Here is a 21,632-nt window from a genome sequence, read left to right as displayed (position 1 = left end):
GCTTATGACGCATTTTCAAACCGTGCTATCTATAAAATAATTTCCTCTTCTTTTTCATCCTGCAAATCAAAATCAAATAATTGATGCTGTTCTCTACACAGCATACGCTTCCAGTCAATTGTTCCTGTGCTTTTGAATTTCTTATCTGCTCTATATTTGTCAATATTGGGCATGTGTTCATAATTGCATGTTTTCGTCGAGGCGGTGGAGGACATCCGTGATATTATTGGTTTGTTTTCTGTGGTTTGCCACATGATGAGCAATTCAGAAGCACACAAATGAGTTGCATTGTTCCCTGTTTTACGTGTCTCATTTGGATAAACGGATAGATATTCTATAGATGGAACTTTGCTCTTTGGGTTTGTTTAAAGCAGGCGGAATAAATCGATATCCTTTCATTCACTGATAGCAGTTGGTCGGATTTATTCATTTTTACCTGAGACTCTGTGGTGTGGTCTGCTGAATTAGCCTTACTGTTAAATGAGAAACATTGTTATTGTTGCTTTGGGACTTATATTTATAGTTTCTCCTCCTATCCGAATTCCTTAAAAGGACAATTCAGGAAAGGACAGAGGAAACACCCTAGGGAGAAAAATTCTACTTTTGGACGTAGTGCCTTTATGGAATGCTTCTGTTTATACTGTAGAGATGATATTAATGTTTTTAAAAACAAACCTTTTATTGACTAAAACCAGCCCATACAACATTCTCTGAAACTTCGTGTCTGATTCAAATACCCGATTTATCTGATGGTGGGCGTTCATCAGCGTGGAACTAAATGGATTATCGAGACCTCTCCAACCACACTAAAATGGATCTCTGTTATGACACTTTGAATGGATCCTGTGAGAGATACGACCGACCCTCTGACGTCTACGTTCCGATGTTTATCACCATGATGTTGACCACTTTCATAACTGTTGTTGGGAATCTACTGGTCATTATCTCCATCGGACATTTCAAGCAACTCCACACGCCAACAAACCAGCTCATTCTATCTCTCGCAGTTTGCGACTTTCTTCTCGGACTGTTTGTCATGCCGTTGAGTGCCGTCCGTTCCATGCAGGGTTGTTGGTACTTCGGTGACATCGTCTGTAAGATACACACATGCTGTGACATCACGCTCAGCACGGCTTCCATTTTCCACCTCGTGTGCGTGTCGACCGAGCGTTACTTCGCCGTGTGCCGGCCGTTGACGTACCGCACCCGCATCGGATTTTCGACGGTGCTTTTCATGATAGCCTTCAGCTGGCTGGTCCCTGTCGTATTTGCCTCCACGATGATCTTTGGCGAACTCAATCTCAAGGGCAGCAGGGGCTTCTATGATGCACACGTGAAATGCGTGGGAGGGTGTCACGTTTTCTTCGGACGTGGTTCGGCGGTGGTCTCCTCAATGGTTTCTTTCTTCGTTCCCGGCCTGATCATAACTGGAATATATTCAAGAATCTACGCGGTTGCTTTGAACCAAGCGAGATCCATTAGTCGTCTGTTAAATCAGTTGAGGAGAGATTATCCGTTGGGAGACGTACAACACAAAACGTATAAGGCTACGATAACCATCGCTATCGTGGTTGGGGTTTTTCTTATTTGCTGGACCCCGTTTTTTCTTTTTAACATCATGAATCCTTTTATCGGGTACACCATCCCTCCGATGCTGATTGATGCTCTTGTTTGGTTTGGCTATGCCAATTCCACGTTTAATCCATTTATTTATGCATTTCTGTATTCTTGGTTCAGGAAGGCTGTGAGAATCGTAGTAACTGGAAAGATATTCCAGAAGAACAGTAGTAGAGAACAGCTGTATATATAAGTAGGTCAGTTATGATGGAGATTGGCTAAAAAAAAAATGATTTCCTACTTTGCAAGAAATCTGAAGACATTTAAAAATCACTTAAATGAGTTTATACTAACTTGGCATGCAGGATATATTGTTTTTTATCTACAAGGGTCAAAGGTCTGGATGAATGGCATCTCATCATACACCAGTCTTAAATGTCAGGAGGGAATTATAGGTAAACAGTCTGATGTCACGCTGCACCTGATGGATTATTTATTCTGAAGGAGCCTTTGTTGTGTTTGTTTTAATGACTGATGGTGTTAAAACAGGGAATTGTGATTTTCACAAGTCTAAGATGCACTTCATGAGGTACTGTAAGAGGTCTCAAGGGTCGTGACAAAAACACATTACATCATTACAGAGGAGTGTGTTTGTACTGTAGGTTGTGTGTATGAGGGCACTATTATGTAATGTAAATGTTAAATAAAATAAACATTTCTAAAGTGAGTCTGAACTGACTAAACTTTATTTAAATATGGCTTTAGTTTGGAATGGAGTATGCATGTTACTGTATGTTGATGTTGATATGTTTTGTGGTGTTTTAAATGTTTTGTTGGGTCTTCGTAGCATAATGTAAATGTTTGTGTTGAAGACAGTGGAATTAGAATTGGAATTGATACGAGCTCCATTTGGATGTTCGAATTCAAGATGACCTGACACAGTAAATGAATGGCTTTTGAGCTTCTTTCTATCCAGTGGCAGACATAATAAGAACCCCATCAGCCTCAGGCCTTTATTTTCATTTCAGGCCCAATTTGTGCATTCACACTTCAGTTTTCTGTTAATTTAGTATGTGTTAGTCTTCATTTCAGATTTAAGATCAACTCCTGCTTTATAATGATGTTTTCACAAGTTCTCGTGTTTACAAAGTTCTGCACAGGTATTCTGTTGTCATGAACATTTGCAGTTTGCAGTCATTTCTAAATTGGTCAAATTCAATAATATACGCTGTTTAATTAGTTTGGGGACATCGGAAACATACTGTACATAGTACAGTGGCTACTAAATTTATATATCATTTTTCATAATTTATGACTTTCTTTCTTCTGCAGAACACAAATAAAAGATATTCTGGAGGATGTTGGTAACCAAACCACATTGGCCCCCATTGACTTCCCTTTTATGGACACTAAACTCTTCACATTTCTCAAGAAAAATAAAGTCACACAGGATTTGAATGACATGAGGGTGAATAAATAATGAAATACATTTTATTTTAGAGTAAACTATATAGCTTTATTATTACTCTTTGCATCTTCACAACCTTGTCGGTGATGCTTACCAGATGCTGGATGCTTTGCATTGTATACCGTAGTCATATTATTATGAGATATTTACCTGAATCTTTACACCCAATTAAATTGTCATACATTTTGATACAGAGGTTTCACCAAACCCAGACTTTCACTGCTGTGCTCACTGACTAAGCAAAGTTGTCTTGAAGTGCCTATGGTAAATCTTGTTTTAGTTTTTGTTACTTTCATTTATTTATTTTTATAATGCACTAGAAATTCTTTCTATATTGTTCTCTGCATTGTTGGTTGAAGTTTGGCACAAAGTTTGTTAGGGCTGTCAAATCTCCCAAATGATGTAAAGTTAATCTCTGTTTGGCACATTGAGTAAACAAGTTGATTGTGATACTAATTTGAGAAGAAACAGCCAATGAGTGTCATGAAATAATGCACTTGGGGCCCAAAAGTACTACGAGAGTGAGCGCTGATATTAACACCTTTGATTGGTCAGATTCCTGTGAGAGTCACTGCTGTAAAATTGAGAACTAATAACAAGTCTCACGGGTGTAAGACACAAATATTTCACCATTACTCATTTGTGTTTGACTTACAGCTATTGATCGGTAGAATATCAATGTTATACAATTTTGTGTTGTGTTGTACAATTGAGTACAGTTGTGTTGTAGAACACTTGTAGAGTTCTTCCCGGTACTATCATGAGCTCTTTGTATATCAGGATTTTTTATGTCGCAGAAAAACATGCGAGAGTTATTGCTGAAGGAGTCACGGTGGGGACTACAGGGGTGTTGAAGAGTCAAAGCTCAGCACAGAGAGAAAGAAAAGCTGCTAAAACTCTTGCCATTGTGATGGGGGTGTTTTTGCTCTGCTGGCTGCCTATTTTTATGGCCACTGTTGTTGACTGTTCTCAATTTTGTCACGCCAGCAGATGTTTTTGAGGCTCTGATTTGGTTTGCCTATTTTAATTCTACATGTAATCCTCTGATTTATGGTTACTTCTACTCTCGCTTTCAGAAGGCCTTCAAGATTCTTGTTTTCTCTTATACCTGCGGCATCAGTGACTCAAACACTGTGACATTTGAATGAATACAACAATAAAGGTTTTATTTTGTACCTGACAATAAAGGTTTTTATAATCCTATTTTTCTGCTTGTCCGTACACACATAATACAGTGAACAGAACAGGCAAAATATTGTATAAAAAAACAAGACGTTTTAGACCATTCCAGACAAAATCCATCTATACGGCAGATTGCAACAACAGTGTTAATTAATCCCCTGTTCCGCAGATCTTTGAAAACCTTTTTTTGTGTAATACAGCATTGATGTTTTGGTTGTACATGTAACACATACGCATTATGTTGTTACAAATGTACCCTTTTGTAGTTTAAGGAGACGATATTTTTATTGTTTATGAAAACAAATATTTGCATTTTTGGCCCCCAAAATGCTTTTCTCATGTATTGAACGGGGAAAATGCATAAATAACTTGTTTATCTTTAGTTGAAACCTGTGTCGTGTAAATGCACCAATAAAACACCGCCTACACATATGACACATGCATGCCCAACACTTCCAGGGAAGATTTGATTGGATTATATATATATACTGTAGACGGCATCGGACACATGCGCCTTGCCCGAAGTTAACTTCCGGTCCGTGTATGTTGATCAGTCTGGCACATTAGCACAATCAAAACAGCATATTTCCGATCAATGATTAAACCTGAAATTGACAGTACTATAACTTTGGTTTGCTAAGTTTAAGTCCCAGTGAAACAAAAAATGACAATGCCTATTTTTTTCATGAAATATTGCAGCGTTTGTTGTAAATAGTTTATCAATGTGGGTCATTCTCTTTGTAAAATTTGTGTGCCCTCATAATCTTTAGTTAAAGTCTAAAAATGCACTTCCTTCCTGTTATGACTATCCATCTTAAATGACGTATGTTAGATGGCTTGGGCGGAGCATCCGTTAATGCCCACTATTTGATCATACATTACATTAGAAATTCTATTTCACTCGGAAATGCGTCAAAATACGGAAGTAAAAATAATCACAACTTCCAGTTCACGTGGACTTTAAATTGCGCTAAAAATCACCTTTTCGAGGTCGCTTTAGCTACTGCACATGTGCACAGACTGGCAAGCGCCTCACAACAGCCCCGCCCCAAAGAATCGTCAGTCTTTATCGATTGACAATTGGATATTTTTATTGATAGGCGGGTTTTTCTTTGCTAGATCGGCCATATTGAGCATTCATCTCCAGTCAGTGTAATGGCAGTGGCGCAACTTGTTAATATATATTGGGGTGGTTTCCCGGACAGGGATTAGCGTAAACCAGGACTAGGCCTTAGTTAAATTAGGACATTTAAGTCGTTTTTACAAACATGACTTTTGTGCATTTTGAGACAATACACAGGCAATGATGTATTTTAAGATATGTCACTGCTAACTGTTTTCAGTTTAGACAGCTCTAACATTTATTTTAGTCTAGGACTAGTCTCAAGCCTTGTCCGGGAAACCGTCCAATAAGTTTTGACTTTAATCAACAACCTTCTTGTTACTTTGTTTTTTCTTAAGTACTGTTGTCATGGAGACTAAATATTTATGATGTATGCACTATCCACCAGGCCTTATTCAACCATTTACCTTTAATTCAGGAGACAGATGAAGTATGCATTTTTTATTCTTTTCTCTTGTTTGTGCAACCATTAGTTATGCATAGGAGAGGGGGGAGTGGGGGAGATTTGACACTATATACTGTATGTACAAATCATTAGATTGAATGGGCATGTACTGTACATGTTTCTTTGGCTGTTGGCCTTAACTATATTTCTAAAATGTTAATTTTTATGCTTTTGATATAATTGTCTGCCTTTTTACAATCACAAGGGAATGAGAAAAAATTCTCATCACTTATGATGAGAATTTTCTCCTCTGATATCTGCTCCTGTCAAACTCGTATCCTAGAGCTCAAGCTGGCTGCCTTATTTTACTGTTGCCGTTCTCGACCCTTTTCTCAATTTTATAACTCCAGCTGATGTTTATGATGCTTTGTTTTGGTTTGCATATTTTAATGCCACCTGTAATCCCTTGATTTATGGGTTTTTCTATCCTTGTTTCCAGAAGGCCTTTAAGATTCTTATATCCACTTTTATCTGTGGCTTCAAGTATTCAGACAGCTTGATCTTTGAATAAATATTATTCATATATTTAAATTCTATAAAGATGATATGCTTTAAATAAACGAAATATTTAATAAATGCTAGTTTATTCGTGTATAAATATATGTGTGATGAAAATATTAATATTTTTATAGTACGTGCAAACATACTTGGCAATAAAGCTCTTTCCGATTCTGAAAATACTAAATTATAAAAATATGAAAAGAGAAAAATTTGAATATATTAAATATGACAGATCAGCGATCAGATATTTTTGTAACCATTGGTTACAAATGGGAGGCACCTCAAATCTGAGGGTACATATAGAGGCGTGGCTACAGAGACGAGTCCATTTATGATGTAATATTGTATGGGCATGTACGGTTTGTATATTTGCTTTTATTTTGATATTAATTTTCATAATTTGACCATTTTTAAAATAATTCTGTTCACAATTTGGTCAATATTTGTGTGGTCTTTTACATTTACCAGCGACGTGATGACATCAAATGAGACTAATGAGAATATTCTCCTCTGTTATCCGCTCCTGCCAGACTCGTGTCCTAGAGCTCATCGTCTCACTGTAGTTAAAGTGGCAATGTATGCTTTCATGTTGCTCATGATCCTCACCACAGTTTTGGGGAATCTGATGATCATCATCTCCATCTCTCACTTCAAACAGCTTCAGTCTCCGACTCATCTGATCGTTCGTTCTCTGGCTGCCAGCGACTGTCTGCTGGGCTCTCTGGTCATGCCCTACAGCATGGTGCGATCTGTCCAGGGCTGCTGGTTTCTGGGAGATGTTGTTTGTAAAGTGCATTCTAGTTTGGACATGACTTTCTGTATATCTTCCTTAATTCATCTCAGTTTAATATCTATTGACAGATACTGGGCCATCTGTGACCCTCTAAGATACATAATGAGTATCACAAACATCACTGTGACTTTATTTATCATCTTCACTTGGTTCTTTTCATTTATGTACAGCTTCAGCATTGTGTTTTCAGGGGTAAATGCCGTTGGTTTGGAAACATTTATCATGCAAGTGTACTGTGTGGGAAGCTGTGTTCTGTTTTTTAATAAAGATTGGGGTCTCATTTGTTCACTTCTCACGTTCTTTCTTCCCGGCACAATCATGAGCTCTCTGTATATGAAAATCTTCCACGTGGCGAGAAAACACGCAAGAGTTATGTCAGAAAGAGTGACAGGGGGTTTGAAGAGTCAAAACTCTGTACATAGAGAAAGAAAAGCTGCTAAAACTCTTGCTATTGTGATGGGAGTGTTTTATCTCTGTTGGTTGCCTTTTTTTACCGGCACTGTTGTCGACCCGTTTCTCAATTTTATAACTCCAGCTGATGTTTTTGAAGCTTTGATTTGGTTTGCATATTTTAATGCCACCTGTAACCCTTTGATCTATGGTTTGTTCTATCCCTGTTTTCAGAAAGCTTTTAAGAGTTTGATTATCACTTTTATTTGGGGCTTCGAAGATTCAGGCTCAGTCTTAGAATAAATATGATCAGCTTTATATTTGTTTTTAGTTTGTATGCTCTAAATGAAAATGTTTTATCTGCTAGTTCTTGTATAAATAATTTAGCATGTCACTGTTAAAATGTGTTATTTTAACACCATTACAACATTTTATGTTGGGCTAAGCATTTATCTGGGCAACTTTGCATTTAGTGTAATTTAAGTAACAAATTGTGACATTTTTGGGGGGGTTGAAGAGTTTTTTTTTTCATGTCCCTTTCATGGGGGAAAGAAAGTTTGACTGTTTTTAATACAAGTTGACTGTTTAATAAAAAATTGCTGAGATGTGTTTGTATATGTCCAGAAGAATAAGGCAAGCAGATTTGACTTTAAATCATTTTCAGTATACGGATTTTTGATATCTCATCAATTCAGTTATCACTATTTAAACCTGTCATTTTTTATATAAATATGACTTTTTTTCGTTACTTTTTTTATGTGTAGGTCCAGTTTTATTAGATTAATACTCATTCTATAAAAACACAGGAATTATTATAGGATAAGATACAGATTTTTTGTTTGGATTGTTACTTACCCTGCCCCTTACCCTTTCACTGATCCCACCCCAAAAAATGGAAAACTGTCATTTATTAGCGTCATAATTTAAATATGTGGAAGCCAAATATAATTGTATACCTACACGGATCTCTAGAGTTGCAGATTCTAAATGTGACCCCGGACCACAAAATTCTTAGCACGGGTATATTTGTAGCAATAGCCAACATGGGTCAAAATAATTGATATTAAATAAAGATCATGTTCCATGAAGATATTTTGTAAAGTTCCTACTGTAAATATTCAATTCAATTTTATTTATATAGCGCTTTTCACAATGTGCATTGTTCCAAAGCAGCTTTACAGGAGAAAATTAGAAAAACTGAAAAACACAAAAAAGGTAAAACACAGCACAGTGCATGGTGTTTATAGAACAAGCAAGATTATTCTAGTAAATAATATCTAATAAATGCAGTCTCCCGGTGGTTTATTTAGCACATTTTGCATTAAGTGAATGCTTGGCTGAAAAGATGTGTCTTTAATCTAGATTTAAATTGGGAGAGTGTGTCTGACCCTCGAATAGTACCGGGAAGGCTATTCCAGAGTTTAGGTGCTATGAGAAAGCTCCGCCCCCTTTGGTGGATTTAGTGTCATCTAGGTGTCATCAAAAGTCTGGAGTTTTGAGATCTTATAGAGCGTGATGGGTTGTAGTGTGGTAGAAGCTCTGTTATGTAGGTACACTGTAAAAAATGTCAGTAGATTTAACAGTAAAATACCGTATAAATGCTACAGTATAAAACCGTATTTCATAAAACATGCGAAACCCGTAGAATTTACAGTGGAAATCTGTAATTAGTTTTACGGAGTAAGACCGTACATTTAACAGGTAAAAACATATGAAAATACGGTTTATTGGAGTAAAACATTACAGTACACTGTATTATTTGCCGTAAAAAAAGAACGTCTTAAAAATATTCTTATTACAAATAGGCTACATAAACATATCTGACTCCCCTGTGCAGTGTGCACTTAAACCAGTTTTAATATGTGTTATAAAATCATCTTTTTCTGTGTAAAGTTGTAATATAATGACTTCTATACATTGTTTAGCTTAAATTGTCTGCCTAAACCCCCCAAAAAATTTCACCTTGACATTTGTCACTTTTGATAATTTAAATATTGTTTTTATGTAATTAGCAGTGCTTTTACATTTTTAGATTGTGTGAAACAAATTTTTTGTCTCTGAACTCAAGAATGTATTTTATGGTAAAGCAATCAACTCAACAAGCATTTAAAACATAACCGTTAAGCATCATCCAATCAAGATATACGTTGCGTCGTGGCTTCGTGAACAAAGGATGTGATTGGTTGAATACTCATTGGCGCGGAGCACACAGTAACGTAAAGTTTGCGTTCCCGCGTTTCAACAGTGACGATTCTGATGAAGCACTGTCGGAGCTGAACTACAAATCAGTGGAATATATATATATATATATATATTGCATTGGGCATATTGGTAAGTTGGATTTAACGGTTTTAGCAGTGTGTGATTTTAAACACGAGTAGAATGTACACTGTTTTCATGGGGCATAAACATATTTAACTAGCCAGCGCATGTAGGCAGACTTGCAAGTCCTAAAGCGTGAGAGCTCTTGATCCGTGGAAATATTCTGTAAAATATATGTTTGTTAAGTACTTTTGCTAAATAGAATCAAGCAGTGCATCGTTTTAAATACGAGTAAGTTAGCATGTAGGCTACACTGTTTAAACATGCCTGGCAGCGGATGTAGTAAAACTCGCAAGCTCTAGATGTCCTGCCCAGTTTGTGAAATATAATTTATGTGTTTGAAACCGTAGTAGAGTGTGTATTTGTTCACGTAGTTTAAATGTTTAGCTGTCAGTTCTGTGTGATATCAGTGCAAATCCTTAGGTAGCATGTTTTACATAACAAACTTCACCTTAAACCACGGTGCGTGTTCAAGTGTGCATTTTTACCGTAAACAAAATAGATTCACGTGTTGCTACTCCACATGCCCTTGCTGTCACAAAACTAGAAGTTTTGAGAGTACAGAAATGGTTGCTCAGAGGATGTGAAAGGCATGATTCTTCTACCTCTCTCCTGTTTTGATGAGAAAGAGGAGCTCCTCCATTATGTAGAAGAGACAAGCCTGGCAAAGGATGTGGAGTTAGAAAACCTGCCTGTGACGCCTTGCATTATTGTGTGTGGTAAGTGAAAGTTTTGTTAATATACAGTAGAACCCTAAAGCTTTAATGATTAAATGTTTAACTATAAAGTTGAGTTTATAAGTTTACATGCCCCTTGCAGAGTATGCAAAATGATAGGGATTAAAGTGATAGTTCACCCACAAATGAAAATTCTGTCATCATTTACTCACCCTCTTATCATTTTAAACTAGAACACAAAAGAAGATATTTAAAAAAATTGCTGGTAACCGAACAGCAGTGGCACCCATTCATTTCTATTGTATGGACACGAAACCAACACAAGTCAATGGGGGCCAGTTAACAACATTCTTCAAAATTGTGTTCTGCAGAAGAAAGTCATACAGGGTAAATGCTGAGACAATTTTAATTTTTGGTGAACTATCAATTTAAGAAATAAGATACAAATCATACAAATTGCAATTTTTAATTAGTTCTGCACAGAACAAACTGTTCCACATAATATATGTTTTTACATATATTCCACAACACAGATTAATAACTCGGTTTACACAAATCTAAACTTTAGAACTGGTTTATTTCTATTATTTCTAAAATCTATTTTGTGAAATGGTTATTTCAGGGCAGTACTAAATAAACTGCAATTTGTATAATATTCTTGCCATACTGTATATGTAAATACACAATAATCTTACGTTCATAAATTTATGTATATTGCATTGAAATGTATCTACAGGACCCTCCTGCTATGCTGCTGTCCGATTCATGCTAGCTGTGGACCGCAAGATTGTGAATGATGACATCACTTCTTTCATCTCTGCTGTTTGCCTAATGTTCTGCAGTTATTACTGCTCCAAAATTAACTACCCTACTGAACTGGCGTCAGTGCTTGAATTCCTGCAAAGGTATGTAAAGAGACTTAGGAGGGGAGATTCATTACGGTGTAGCTTCATTTACAGACTTATAAATGTTTTTTTTTTCTTTTCAAGGTGTTTTTTTCATCCTCAATCCGGAGAAAGGGAATAAAGGAGGTGGAAAAGAAAAACAAAAAGCTACTCCCAGTCTTCACCCTAATCGCTGACCTTTCTGATCATGAATGGCGAGAGACTTTGTAAAGGTGGTCTGCAGACTGTTTCCAAGTTTATACTCGGGGTGAGAGACTTTGTAAAGGTGGCCTACAGACTGTTTCCAAGTTTTAATCTCTTAAAGGGTTATTTCAGGCTTGAATCAAATTTTCCCCATGTTTTACTTACCCTCAAGGCATCCTAAGTGAATGTAACTTTTTTCTTGAGGAATAATGGAGTCAGAGTAATAATACCACGTATCCTTTTACTTCCAAGCAGTAGAATGGGAGTGAATGGGGGGCAATTTTTTAAATCTCCAAAAAGTGCATCCATTGATCAAAGAGCGGCTCGACACGGCTCCGTGGTCTTAACAAAGGTCTTCTGAAGCGAATCCATGCGTTTGTTTAAGAGAAATATACATATTGACAACGCTATAAAGGATAATGTCCAACATCCGCTGCAGGCGAGCGAGAGGCTTGTTTCTCCGGCAAATGACGCAGAGTCTTCACCCTAAGTAAGTTCCTGTGACGAACAGCATTTTTCGCCAATATAAACACCGCCTCTTCTGGGCGGGAGCTTTCGTCGCCATCATTTAACGGAAAAACAAGCCTCTCTTTCGCCTGCAGCGGCTGTTAGACATTATCCTTAATAGCGTTGTCAATATGCATATTTCTCTTAAACAAACGCATTGATTCGCTTCAGAAGACCTTTGTTAAGACCACGGAGCCGTGTCGAGCCGTTCTTCTTTCATCGATGGATGCACTTTTTGGAGCTTCAAAAAATCCCCCCCATTCACTCACATTCTGCCGCTTGGAAGTCAAAGAATACGTGGTATTATTACTTTGATTGCATTATTCTTCAAGAAGAAAGTCACATTCACTTAGGATGCCGTGAGGGTAAGTAAAACATGGGGAAATTTTGATTTTAAGCATGAAGTATCACTTTAAAGGGATAGTTCTCCCCAAAGTGAAAATTCTGTCATTTCCTCACTCTCAGGTTCTTCCAAACCTGTATACATTTTTTGTTCGGTTAAACAAAAAGGAAGCTATTTATAAGAATGTCAGTAACCAAACAGATCTTATCCCTCATTTACTGCCATAGTAGGGAAAAAAAATACTATGGGAGTCAATGGGGGATGAGATCTGTTTGGTAAATGACATTCTTACAAATATATTCCTTTGTGTTTAGCAGAACAAAGAAATATATACAGTACAGGTTTGACATGACAAGAGAGTGAGTAAATGATGACAGAATTTTCATTTTTGGGTGAAGCATCACTTTAAATGTAGACTGGACTGAACGATTTTAATTAAACCACTGTATACCAGTTGAAACACGAGAACAGAAAAATGCACTAATATTTTGTCTTAAATGCCTGCCAGTCTTTATTAAAGATACTTGGGACCTCACTGATGTCTTTGTCTTTTATAGATTTTGATGGGTTTTGATGATTTGATTTAGGTTTGCAAATGTAAGATATTTATCAATTAGTTTAACAGTAATTTTAATAGTTTCTTAAAGGTTAAATCTGAATGTTTAGCAAATAATTATAGAGTTTAACTGTAATTATTACAACATAAACCTTTAAATTAGACAGTGCTGAACTGTAAAAAAGATGGTTATGAACCGTAATTAATACAATGTAAACCTTTAAATTAGAAAGTGCTGAACTGTAAAAAAGATGGTTATGAACCGTAATTAATACAATGTAAATCCTGGAATTTGACAGGTATAAACTGTTTTTATAACAGCATAAACAAGTAAATTAGACAGTTATGAACCGTAAAAAAGAAAATTATTAACTGTAAAATATACGGTACAGTGGGTGCAATCCCGTAAAACCAATAACGTTGCAACCGTACTTTTTACGGTAAAGTTCTGGCAACCACAGCTGCCGGTTTTTTACCGTAAAATTTACGGAATATTTTTTACAGTGTAGGGGCTAAACCGTTTAAGGCTTTATAAGTGATTAAAAGAACTTTAAAGTCAATACGATACTTAATGGGTAACCAGTGAAGGGTTGATAACATTGGGGTTATGTGATGGTATTTTCTGGACCTGGTTAGAACTCTGGCAGCTGCATTCTGAACTAACTGTAGTTTGTTTATTGATGCTGCAGGACAACCACTAAGCAGTGCATTACAGTGGTCAAGTCTTGAGGTCACAAATGCATGAATAAGCTTCTCTGCGTCAGCCACACATAAAATATTTCGTAATTTGGCAACATTTCTAAGGTGGAAGAAGGCTGTTTTTGTGACATTTGAGATGTGATTTTTAAATGACAGGTTGCTGTCTAATATAACGCTGAGGTCTTTAACTGTATTTGCTGGAGAAACAGTGCAGCCTTCAATTTGCAGGTTATAATCCGAAATATTCTGCTCACGTGTCTTTGGTCCGATAAGTAATATTTCTGTTTTATTAGAATTTATTAGAAGGAAATTACAAGTCATCTAATGTTTTATATCTTCGATGCACTCTGCCAATTTGGACAGCTGTAAGGAATCATCTGGTCTTGATGAGATATATAGCTGAGTATCATCTGCATAACAGTGGAAGCTAATTCCATGTTTTCTAATACTGTTTCCTAGGGCAGAATGTGGAGAATAGCAAAGGTCCTAAAACCGATCCCTGAGGTAATCCGTTAGATTTGATGATTCCCCATTTAAATGTCTTAAGATATAACAAGAATAAACGATGTATTAAGAATAAGTTTGAAAGAGCTCCGGCTCAAACCACGCACTCTCAGCAAACAGGAAGTGACGTAATCCAACAGTGACGTAATCCAATGTTACATGGACAATTTGGTCCAATCCAAATTGATTCAATATATCAAATATATCAAAACTTTATTTTTGTGAGTGGATGCAGCAAAATCGCGAACAAAAAATGGCCAGAAACACGCCTACAAACTTTGCTGCACGCTCTTTGAGAATTACCCACTCAAGTTTGGTATCTATGTAAAGCTTAGAATTTCTGCTTTCGGGTTCATCTGCTCTCCACAACATCATTACAGCGGTAAGCCAATAGAGAGCGTTAAAACAAACCTTTTTCTTAACAACGGCCTGCTACAGCGCCTCTGATAGACAACTTTAAAGGCAATTTTCTTAAGATTTAAATTTTTTGCACCCTCAAATTCCACGTTTTCAAATAGTTCTCGGTCAAATATTGTCCTGTCCTAACAAACTATACATCAATGGAAAGCTGATATATAGAGATGTTTTTGTACTATGTGCGAGTAACTGTCTCCCAGACATGGTGTGTTGTGATTTTCATGATGAGTTGGCACTTTACAGATTTAAATTTTGAAACTTTATTAACCAGCGTTTTGCGCAGCAGTCCACGTTAAGAAATATGCAAGACTGTGCTTTCACGCAGTGCTCTTTAACTAAGACATGGCAGCGTGCATTCAGCCGGTTCTATGCTGCCTTCAGGCACACGTGGAAAACACATCATGTATTTGCTATTATGTAAAACCTGGAAGTAGAGTAAACCCAACAATACATCATGGATTATGTAACAATTTTCTGTGGCTTTTATGAGTAATTCATTGATGCAACATTAGTTTATATATTTAAAAAGGAGAAGCCAATTACAAAAGTCCATGGAATCCTAATTTTTCATTCGTTTTTGTTGTTATACAGTATACAATTATTTTTTATCACGTGTTCCATACATTACACATTTAAATGATTGAATAACACAAAACTTTGAATAATAACTTTGCAAAAACATTATTACCACTGAAAACAGGCATCATGTTGGACAGTAAGATGCCCCATACAACATCACAGCCTGGCAACTCGTGTGTCATCTTAGATTTTGTGAATGTGGAGAATATAGAGAAAAGGAAGATCTTAGCAAGGAAAAAAATCTTTGGATAAATTTGAAAATAAAAGTAAAATTAGCAGAAAGAAAATGAATACAATACCAAGAGAGATATTTTGTAACCACGGGTTCCATTTAAGTGGGAGGTACCTTAAATCAGAGAGAATATAAAGAGACGTAGCTACAGAGACGAGTCCATTTGAAATGTTGTATTGAATGGTCATGTACTGTTTGTATATTCATCTCTCTTTTGATGTTGGTCTTCATCATTTTATAATTCATGAAATAATTCAGTTCACATTTCTGTGCCCTTTTATGTTCACAACGTTTTTTAAGTCTGCATTTCAGTCAGAGCTTCGGGCAGACGTGATGACATCAAATGAGACTAATGAGAATATTGTCCTCTGTTATCCGCTCCTGCCAGACTCGTGTCCTAGAGCTCATCGTCTCACTGCAGTTAAAGTGGCAATGTACGCTTTCATGTTGCTCATGATCCTCACCACAGTTTTGGGGAATCTGCTGATCATCATCTCCATCTCTCACTTCAAACAGCTTCAGTCTCCGACTCATCTGATCGTTCAGTCATTGGCCGCTTGCGACTGTCTGCTGGGCTCTCTGGTCATGCCCTACAGCATGGTGCGGTCTGTCGAGGGCTGCTGGTTTTTGGGAAATATTTTTTGTAAGGTGCATTCTAGTTTAGACATGACTTTTAGCATCTCTTCTTTACTGCATCTCAGCTTAATATCTATTGACAGATACTGGGCCATCTGTGACCCTTTGAGATACAAAATGAGAGTCACAAACAACACCGTGGCTGTATTCATCGCCCTAACGTGGCTCTTTTCATTTACGTACAGCTTCAGCATTGTGTTTTCAGGGGTGAATGCAGTTGGTTTGGAAGCTCTTATATTGCAGATATCTTGTTCTGGTGGCTGTGTTCTGCTTTTTAACAAAGAATGGGGCTTAACCTGTGTCATTTTGGTGTTTCTTATTCCGGGAACTATAATGAGCTGTCTGTACATCAGCATATTCAATGTTGTGAAAAAGCACGCAAAGGTTTTGTCAGAGAAGGTGTGTGTGGGCACGGCAGGTGTTCAGACTCAAAGCTCCGCACAGAGAGAAAGAAAAGCAGCTAAAACTCTGGCTCTTGTGATGGGCGTTTTCTTTCTCTGCTGGCTGCCGTTCTTTATTGCCACTGCCGTCGATCCTTTCATCAATTTTGTAACTCCACCGGATGTTTTTGATGCTTTGGTTTGGTTTGGCTATTTGAATTCAACATGTAATCCTATAATCTATGGATTTTTCTATCCTCGCTTTCAGAAGGCCTTTAAGATTCTCATATCCACTTATATCTCTGGCTTTAGTCACGCACACACCCTGACATTTGAATAAATTAACACTTTTCATATGCTCATATATTAATGATGTGGTACTGTATATGTCATTGCATTTAGAATACTAATGTTAGACAAACCTACTTAACCCCTTTAAAAAAAATCTGTTATCATTAACTCACCCATTTGTAGTTTCAAACCTGTATGCTTTCGCTTTTCAGTGGAACGCAAAGATGTTTAAAAAATAACTTTATTTTTGTCTATGATGAAAACCAGTGGGGTCCAAAACGGCATTGTTCAGAATGTCTTTAAAAAAATAAATGCAGGTTTTAAATCACACAGGTTTGAAACAAAATAATGACAAATTATGATTTTTTTATTTTTGTGTGAACTGTTTCTTTAATAAAGGAGAGAAAAAATTAGCTAACTAGTTTTCATAAGCTAAAACCATTGTGCGAGAGATGTGTTTGTACTGTGTTCAAATGAATCTGTTTGAAACCAAATAAAACATGACTTGTATTGCCTGTAAAATGAAACGTTCACATTGATTTCAATCCAGAAATATAAAAACACAGTAGTCACATGTGTGCATCAGTTTACATTATGTTTCACAACACCTGGTTACTAAAGTGATTCCAAAACGTGACATAGAAGAGAATGAAAAGCAAAGACAACAGCTTTTATTCGTGACAACATGGATCAACATTACAGATTTACGTCTAATGTTCACCACTATTACAGTATTGTTATTTACAGTATCCACTATTCTGATGACTACTATTCCATCATCATATATTCATCTGCATGCCATTCCAAACCTGTATGAGTTTTTTTCTTCTGCAGAACACAAAAGAAGATATTTTGAAGAATGTTAACCAAACAACACTGGTCCCCATTGACTTCTAATGCATGAACACAAAAGAGTAATTTCTCAAAATATCTTCTTACGTGTTCCACAAATGAAAGTGTCTTATACAGGTTTTGAGTGACATGAGGGTGAATAAACGATGACAGAATTTTATTAAATGTTACTGTTTTAACCATAGACTGTGTAAAATGGTCTTAACCCATGGCATGGGCCTCCTGGTGACCGCAGGGCCCTTAACACCCACTTGTGTTGCTTGTTGAGTAGACCGTAATTATTTACAGTTTTGTAAATTTCATACCTAACTGTGACTTCAATCAGTCTGACATTAGAATGAATGTAATTTCTCCAGAATAAGTGATAACCAATGCATAAATAAACATTGTGTAGCTGATAATCTATAAGGAGTAACTATTACAATGTCCTTAAAATGATATTGCATGCCGTGTGTAATGTTGCTGTGCGTGAATAAGCAGTCTGCCAGGTTGTAAAGTATAAAGTGAGTGAATAACAAAGTTATTGGCTTGGGAAAAAAGGAGTCGACCCTGAATCACGCGAACGAGTCGTCTGTCGTTTTAATTTCAGTTCCGGGTCAGATTTGGGTCACTCCGTGTAATGCCTGCCTACGTTCCATTTGCGACACTGCACGCGGTAGACCAATCACAACAGACTAGACCATCTGACCAATCAGATCAGAGCAGGCTGACAGAAAGGAGGGGTTTAGACAGATGAATCGCCCAACGAATCATTTGAGAGTCAAGAAGTAAGGTAACAATAACTGCCTATTATTAGGAAATGGAAGTGTTTTACCCCATGTACAGTGAGGGAAATAAGTATTTGATCCCCTGCTGATTTTGTAAGTTTGCCTACTTACAAACAAATGAAGGGTCTATAATTTTTATGGTGGGTTTATTTTAACTGATAGACACAGAATATTTGAAAAAATCAGGGGAAAAAAATGTTATATAAAGGTTATAAATTGATTTGCATTTCAGTCAGTGAAATACAGTGGTGTAAAGTATTGGAGTAAATGTACTTAGTTACTTTACTTAAGTATCTTTTTGGCTACTTTGTAGTTGTACTGAGTATTAAAGATATTAGCAACTTTTACTCTCTACTTAACTACATTTTTGAACAAGTATATGTACTCTTTACTCCACTACATTTGTAATGACTAATGCAGTTACACATTACATTTTGCATGTCACCTATCTTATAATTAATATTGCCATTTACAGGGCATTGAAGGTACTACAATCTTGTGGATTTTGCTCTAACTTACAAAAACTTGTCAACATGTCTTCTTTATGTGAATATGAGTGCAGTATCAGGTAGATGTCAATCGCTGGCGGTTTACACACGGTTAGCCCTTACCCGCTATTTCTACAGTAATATATTGGCAACACTGTTGCCAGCTAGTTACTGTAGGTCACACATCTATAGCTCTTATTTTAAAAACTAACTCTTCCTAAATGTGCTCTAAACATGTTTTCTCAAAATTTGACCATATGGTGGGACTATTGCCATGAAGTGATGTACACCAGTAAAAAGAATGTATAGTATTTCAATTTTCAAAAGTGCTCTCACACTATATAGACAAAATATTAACCTATAGAATGAGTCGGACACAGAGAAATGAACAATCCACATATGAATCTCAACAATGGTGACAATCAACTGAACAGCTTCATGCTGCAATGCATGCTGGGTACATAGTACAAAACTCATTCATGATTGTTTGTCACCATTGATGAGGTTTGTATGTCAAGTGTCTAACTGTGTCTCAATTGCAAAGAAAGATTTTCTGACAGAGATCTTTCCATTATAACATGTAATCACTTTACCAAACATATCTTAATAAATCTTAAATGCTATATTATTATTATTTAATGATTGAATTCTTTCAGATGTATCTTCAGTTACTAAGCAAACATAAAGTTGCGGTTCCTGTAAAGTCCCTTTCAGTGTTATTGTATAAGTGTACATTTTAAAGCTACAAGAAAGTCAAAGAGTCCAACCAAAGCAAACACTGATCGCCATAATGGTGACTTAAAACACAGATGACAGAAATTCAGAAAGAAATAAAGTGAAAGTGGTGTCTGTAATATGTGAAGAGTTATTGATGTTTGTGTTTAATCTCCTCTGGTGAAATCTTGACAGATTTATTGTGGTTCATCTGTTATTTACACGTGTTCATCTAAGACTGTGTGACTTAAGTGCGTTAATAGATTTTTTAAATGTATCTTCAAACAGCATTGCAGTAGTTTACTGTAAAACACCTACAGTAACTAGCAGGCAACAGTGTTGCCAATATATTACTGTAGAAATGGCAGGTAAGGGCTAACAGTGTATGTGAAATGAGGACATATGCAGCTGGCCATGAGGCCCAAACCAGCATTGTCTGCAAAAAGCTTTGACTTAATTCTACTTAACATACTTTATTTATCCGTATTATTGAAGAGACCTTTTTAGAGGGGTGGTTTACTTATGAGCAGTTGAGCTTAAATGAGACTTGGTGTTTATAATAGACGTACAGTAGGTTATGGTGTCGGCATGATTGTTGCAATTTTGAGGTGTTCAGTCTTATTTGATTTAAGAAAATAAATGCGATTGCTCTCCTCACGAATCGACTGTTTCTAGTTTTTTCACTGACATGTCTTCTTAGAGGTTGAGACAAAAAATGTTATATAAAGGTTATAAATTGATTTGCATTTCAGTCAGTGAAATAAGTATTTGATCCCCAAGCAAAACATAACTTTGTACTTTGTGGAGAAACCCTTGTTGGCAAGCACAGAGGTCAGACATTTCTGATAGTTGGTCACCAGGTTTGCACATGTGTCCGGATACATTTAGTCCACTCCTCTGTCAATCTTTAAGGTTTCTTGGCTGTCGCTCAGCAAATTGGAGTTTTAGCCTCCTTCACAGAGGTTCTATAGGACTAGGGTCTAGAGACTGGCTAGGACATTTAATGTGCTTCTCCTTAAGCCACTATTTGGTTGTCTTGGCAATATGTTTTGCGTCTTTGTCATGTTAAAGGCTCATCCATGACCCATCTTCAGTGACCTAGTTAAGGGGAGGAGGTTCTCGTCCAAGATTTTACGGTACATGGGCCCGTCCCTCAGCCCCTCAATGCGGTGAAGTCATCCTGTATACCTGTAGCAGAGAAAAAGCCCTAAAGCAGAATGTTTCCAACACTGTGCTTCTCTGTAGACATGATGTTCTTGGGCTCATAGTCAGCATTTCTCTCCCTCCAAACACAGGAGTCCATTTTGGTCTCACAGCAGTGCCAGCACTTTCGCCAAAGCCTTTTCTGAATCATTTTTATGTTCATTGTCAAACTTAAGACGAGCCAGGCGGGCCTTCTTGGGCAGGAGGACCTTGCGGGTGCTTCAGGATTTCAGTCTACTGTGGCATAGCGTGTTACCAATGTGTTACCAATGTTTTGCTTGCTAACTGTGTTCCCAACTGTCTTGAAATCATTAACAGGCTTCTTCCGTGTAGTTCTGGGCTGATCTTTAACATTTCTCATGATCATCTTTACCCCATTGGGGAAATATTGCAGGGAGCTCCAGAACAAGGGCATTTGATAGTTATTTTGTATATCTTCTATTTCCAAATAATCACACCAACAGTTGTCTCCTTCTCACCAAGCTTCTGTCTGTAGCCTATTCAAGGTTTGTGCAGGTCTCCAATCTTGTCGCTGACATCCTTTAAAACCTATTTGGTCTGGACCATGGTGTTGGAGAGGTTGAACTGGAAGATACAGATTCTGTTGGCAGGCATCTTTTATATACATAACAAACTGATTTAGGAGTACTTTCTTAAAGTGACAGGACTAATCTGTGGTCCATATAGGCACATAACCAATCTGTGGAGCCAGAATTCTTGCTAGTTGGTAGGGGATCAAATACTTATTTCACTGACTGAAATGCAAATCAATTTATAACCTTTATATAACATTTTTTTCCCCTGATTTTTTTAAATATTCTGTGTCTATCAGTTAAAATAAACCCACCATAAAAATTATAGACCCTTCATTTGTTTGTAAGTAGGCAAACTTACAAAATCAGCAGGGGATCAAATACT

The 21,632-nt window shown here is 36.8% G+C and overlaps 3 protein-coding genes across 3 annotated transcripts; all 3 read left to right on the top strand.

Moving 5' to 3' along the window:
• Positions 1-811: 811 nt before the first annotated feature.
• Positions 812-2,175, top strand: taar1b (trace amine associated receptor 1b). Its single transcript, XM_057353382.1, has one exon. The coding sequence runs from the start codon at positions 812-814 to the stop codon at positions 1,808-1,810; it is 999 nt and encodes a 332-aa protein (XP_057209365.1). The 3' UTR covers positions 1,811-2,175.
• Positions 2,176-6,751: 4,576 nt separating this feature from the next.
• On the top strand, positions 6,752-7,762 carry LOC130566027 (trace amine-associated receptor 4-like). The gene has a single exon (XM_057353231.1). It carries the CDS (start codon positions 6,752-6,754, stop codon positions 7,760-7,762), a length of 1,011 nt encoding a protein of 336 aa, XP_057209214.1.
• A 7,954-nt stretch (positions 7,763-15,716) lies between these two features.
• LOC130566187 (trace amine-associated receptor 4-like) lies at positions 15,717-16,739 on the top strand. Its single transcript, XM_057353472.1, has one exon. The coding sequence runs from the start codon at positions 15,717-15,719 to the stop codon at positions 16,737-16,739; it is 1,023 nt and encodes a 340-aa protein (XP_057209455.1).
• The last annotated feature ends 4,893 nt before the right edge of the window (positions 16,740-21,632 follow it).

Source organism: Triplophysa rosa, linkage group LG15, assembly GCF_024868665.1.
Source record: "Triplophysa rosa linkage group LG15, Trosa_1v2, whole genome shotgun sequence".
Taxonomy (NCBI): Eukaryota; Metazoa; Chordata; class Actinopteri; order Cypriniformes; family Nemacheilidae; genus Triplophysa; species Triplophysa rosa.
The sequence above is the reverse complement of the archived record's forward strand: the minus strand, read 5'-3'. Positions and strand labels throughout refer to the sequence as shown.

Bases quoted from the DNA above. Each gene is read 5' to 3' on its own strand.
- taar1b (XM_057353382.1), top strand. From the start codon at position 812: ATGGATCTCTGTTATGACACTTTGAATGGATCCTGTGAGAGATACGAC.
- LOC130566027 (XM_057353231.1), top strand. From the start codon at position 6,752: ATGACATCAAATGAGACTAATGAGAATATTCTCCTCTGTTATCCGCTC.
- LOC130566187 (XM_057353472.1), top strand. From the start codon at position 15,717: ATGACATCAAATGAGACTAATGAGAATATTGTCCTCTGTTATCCGCTC.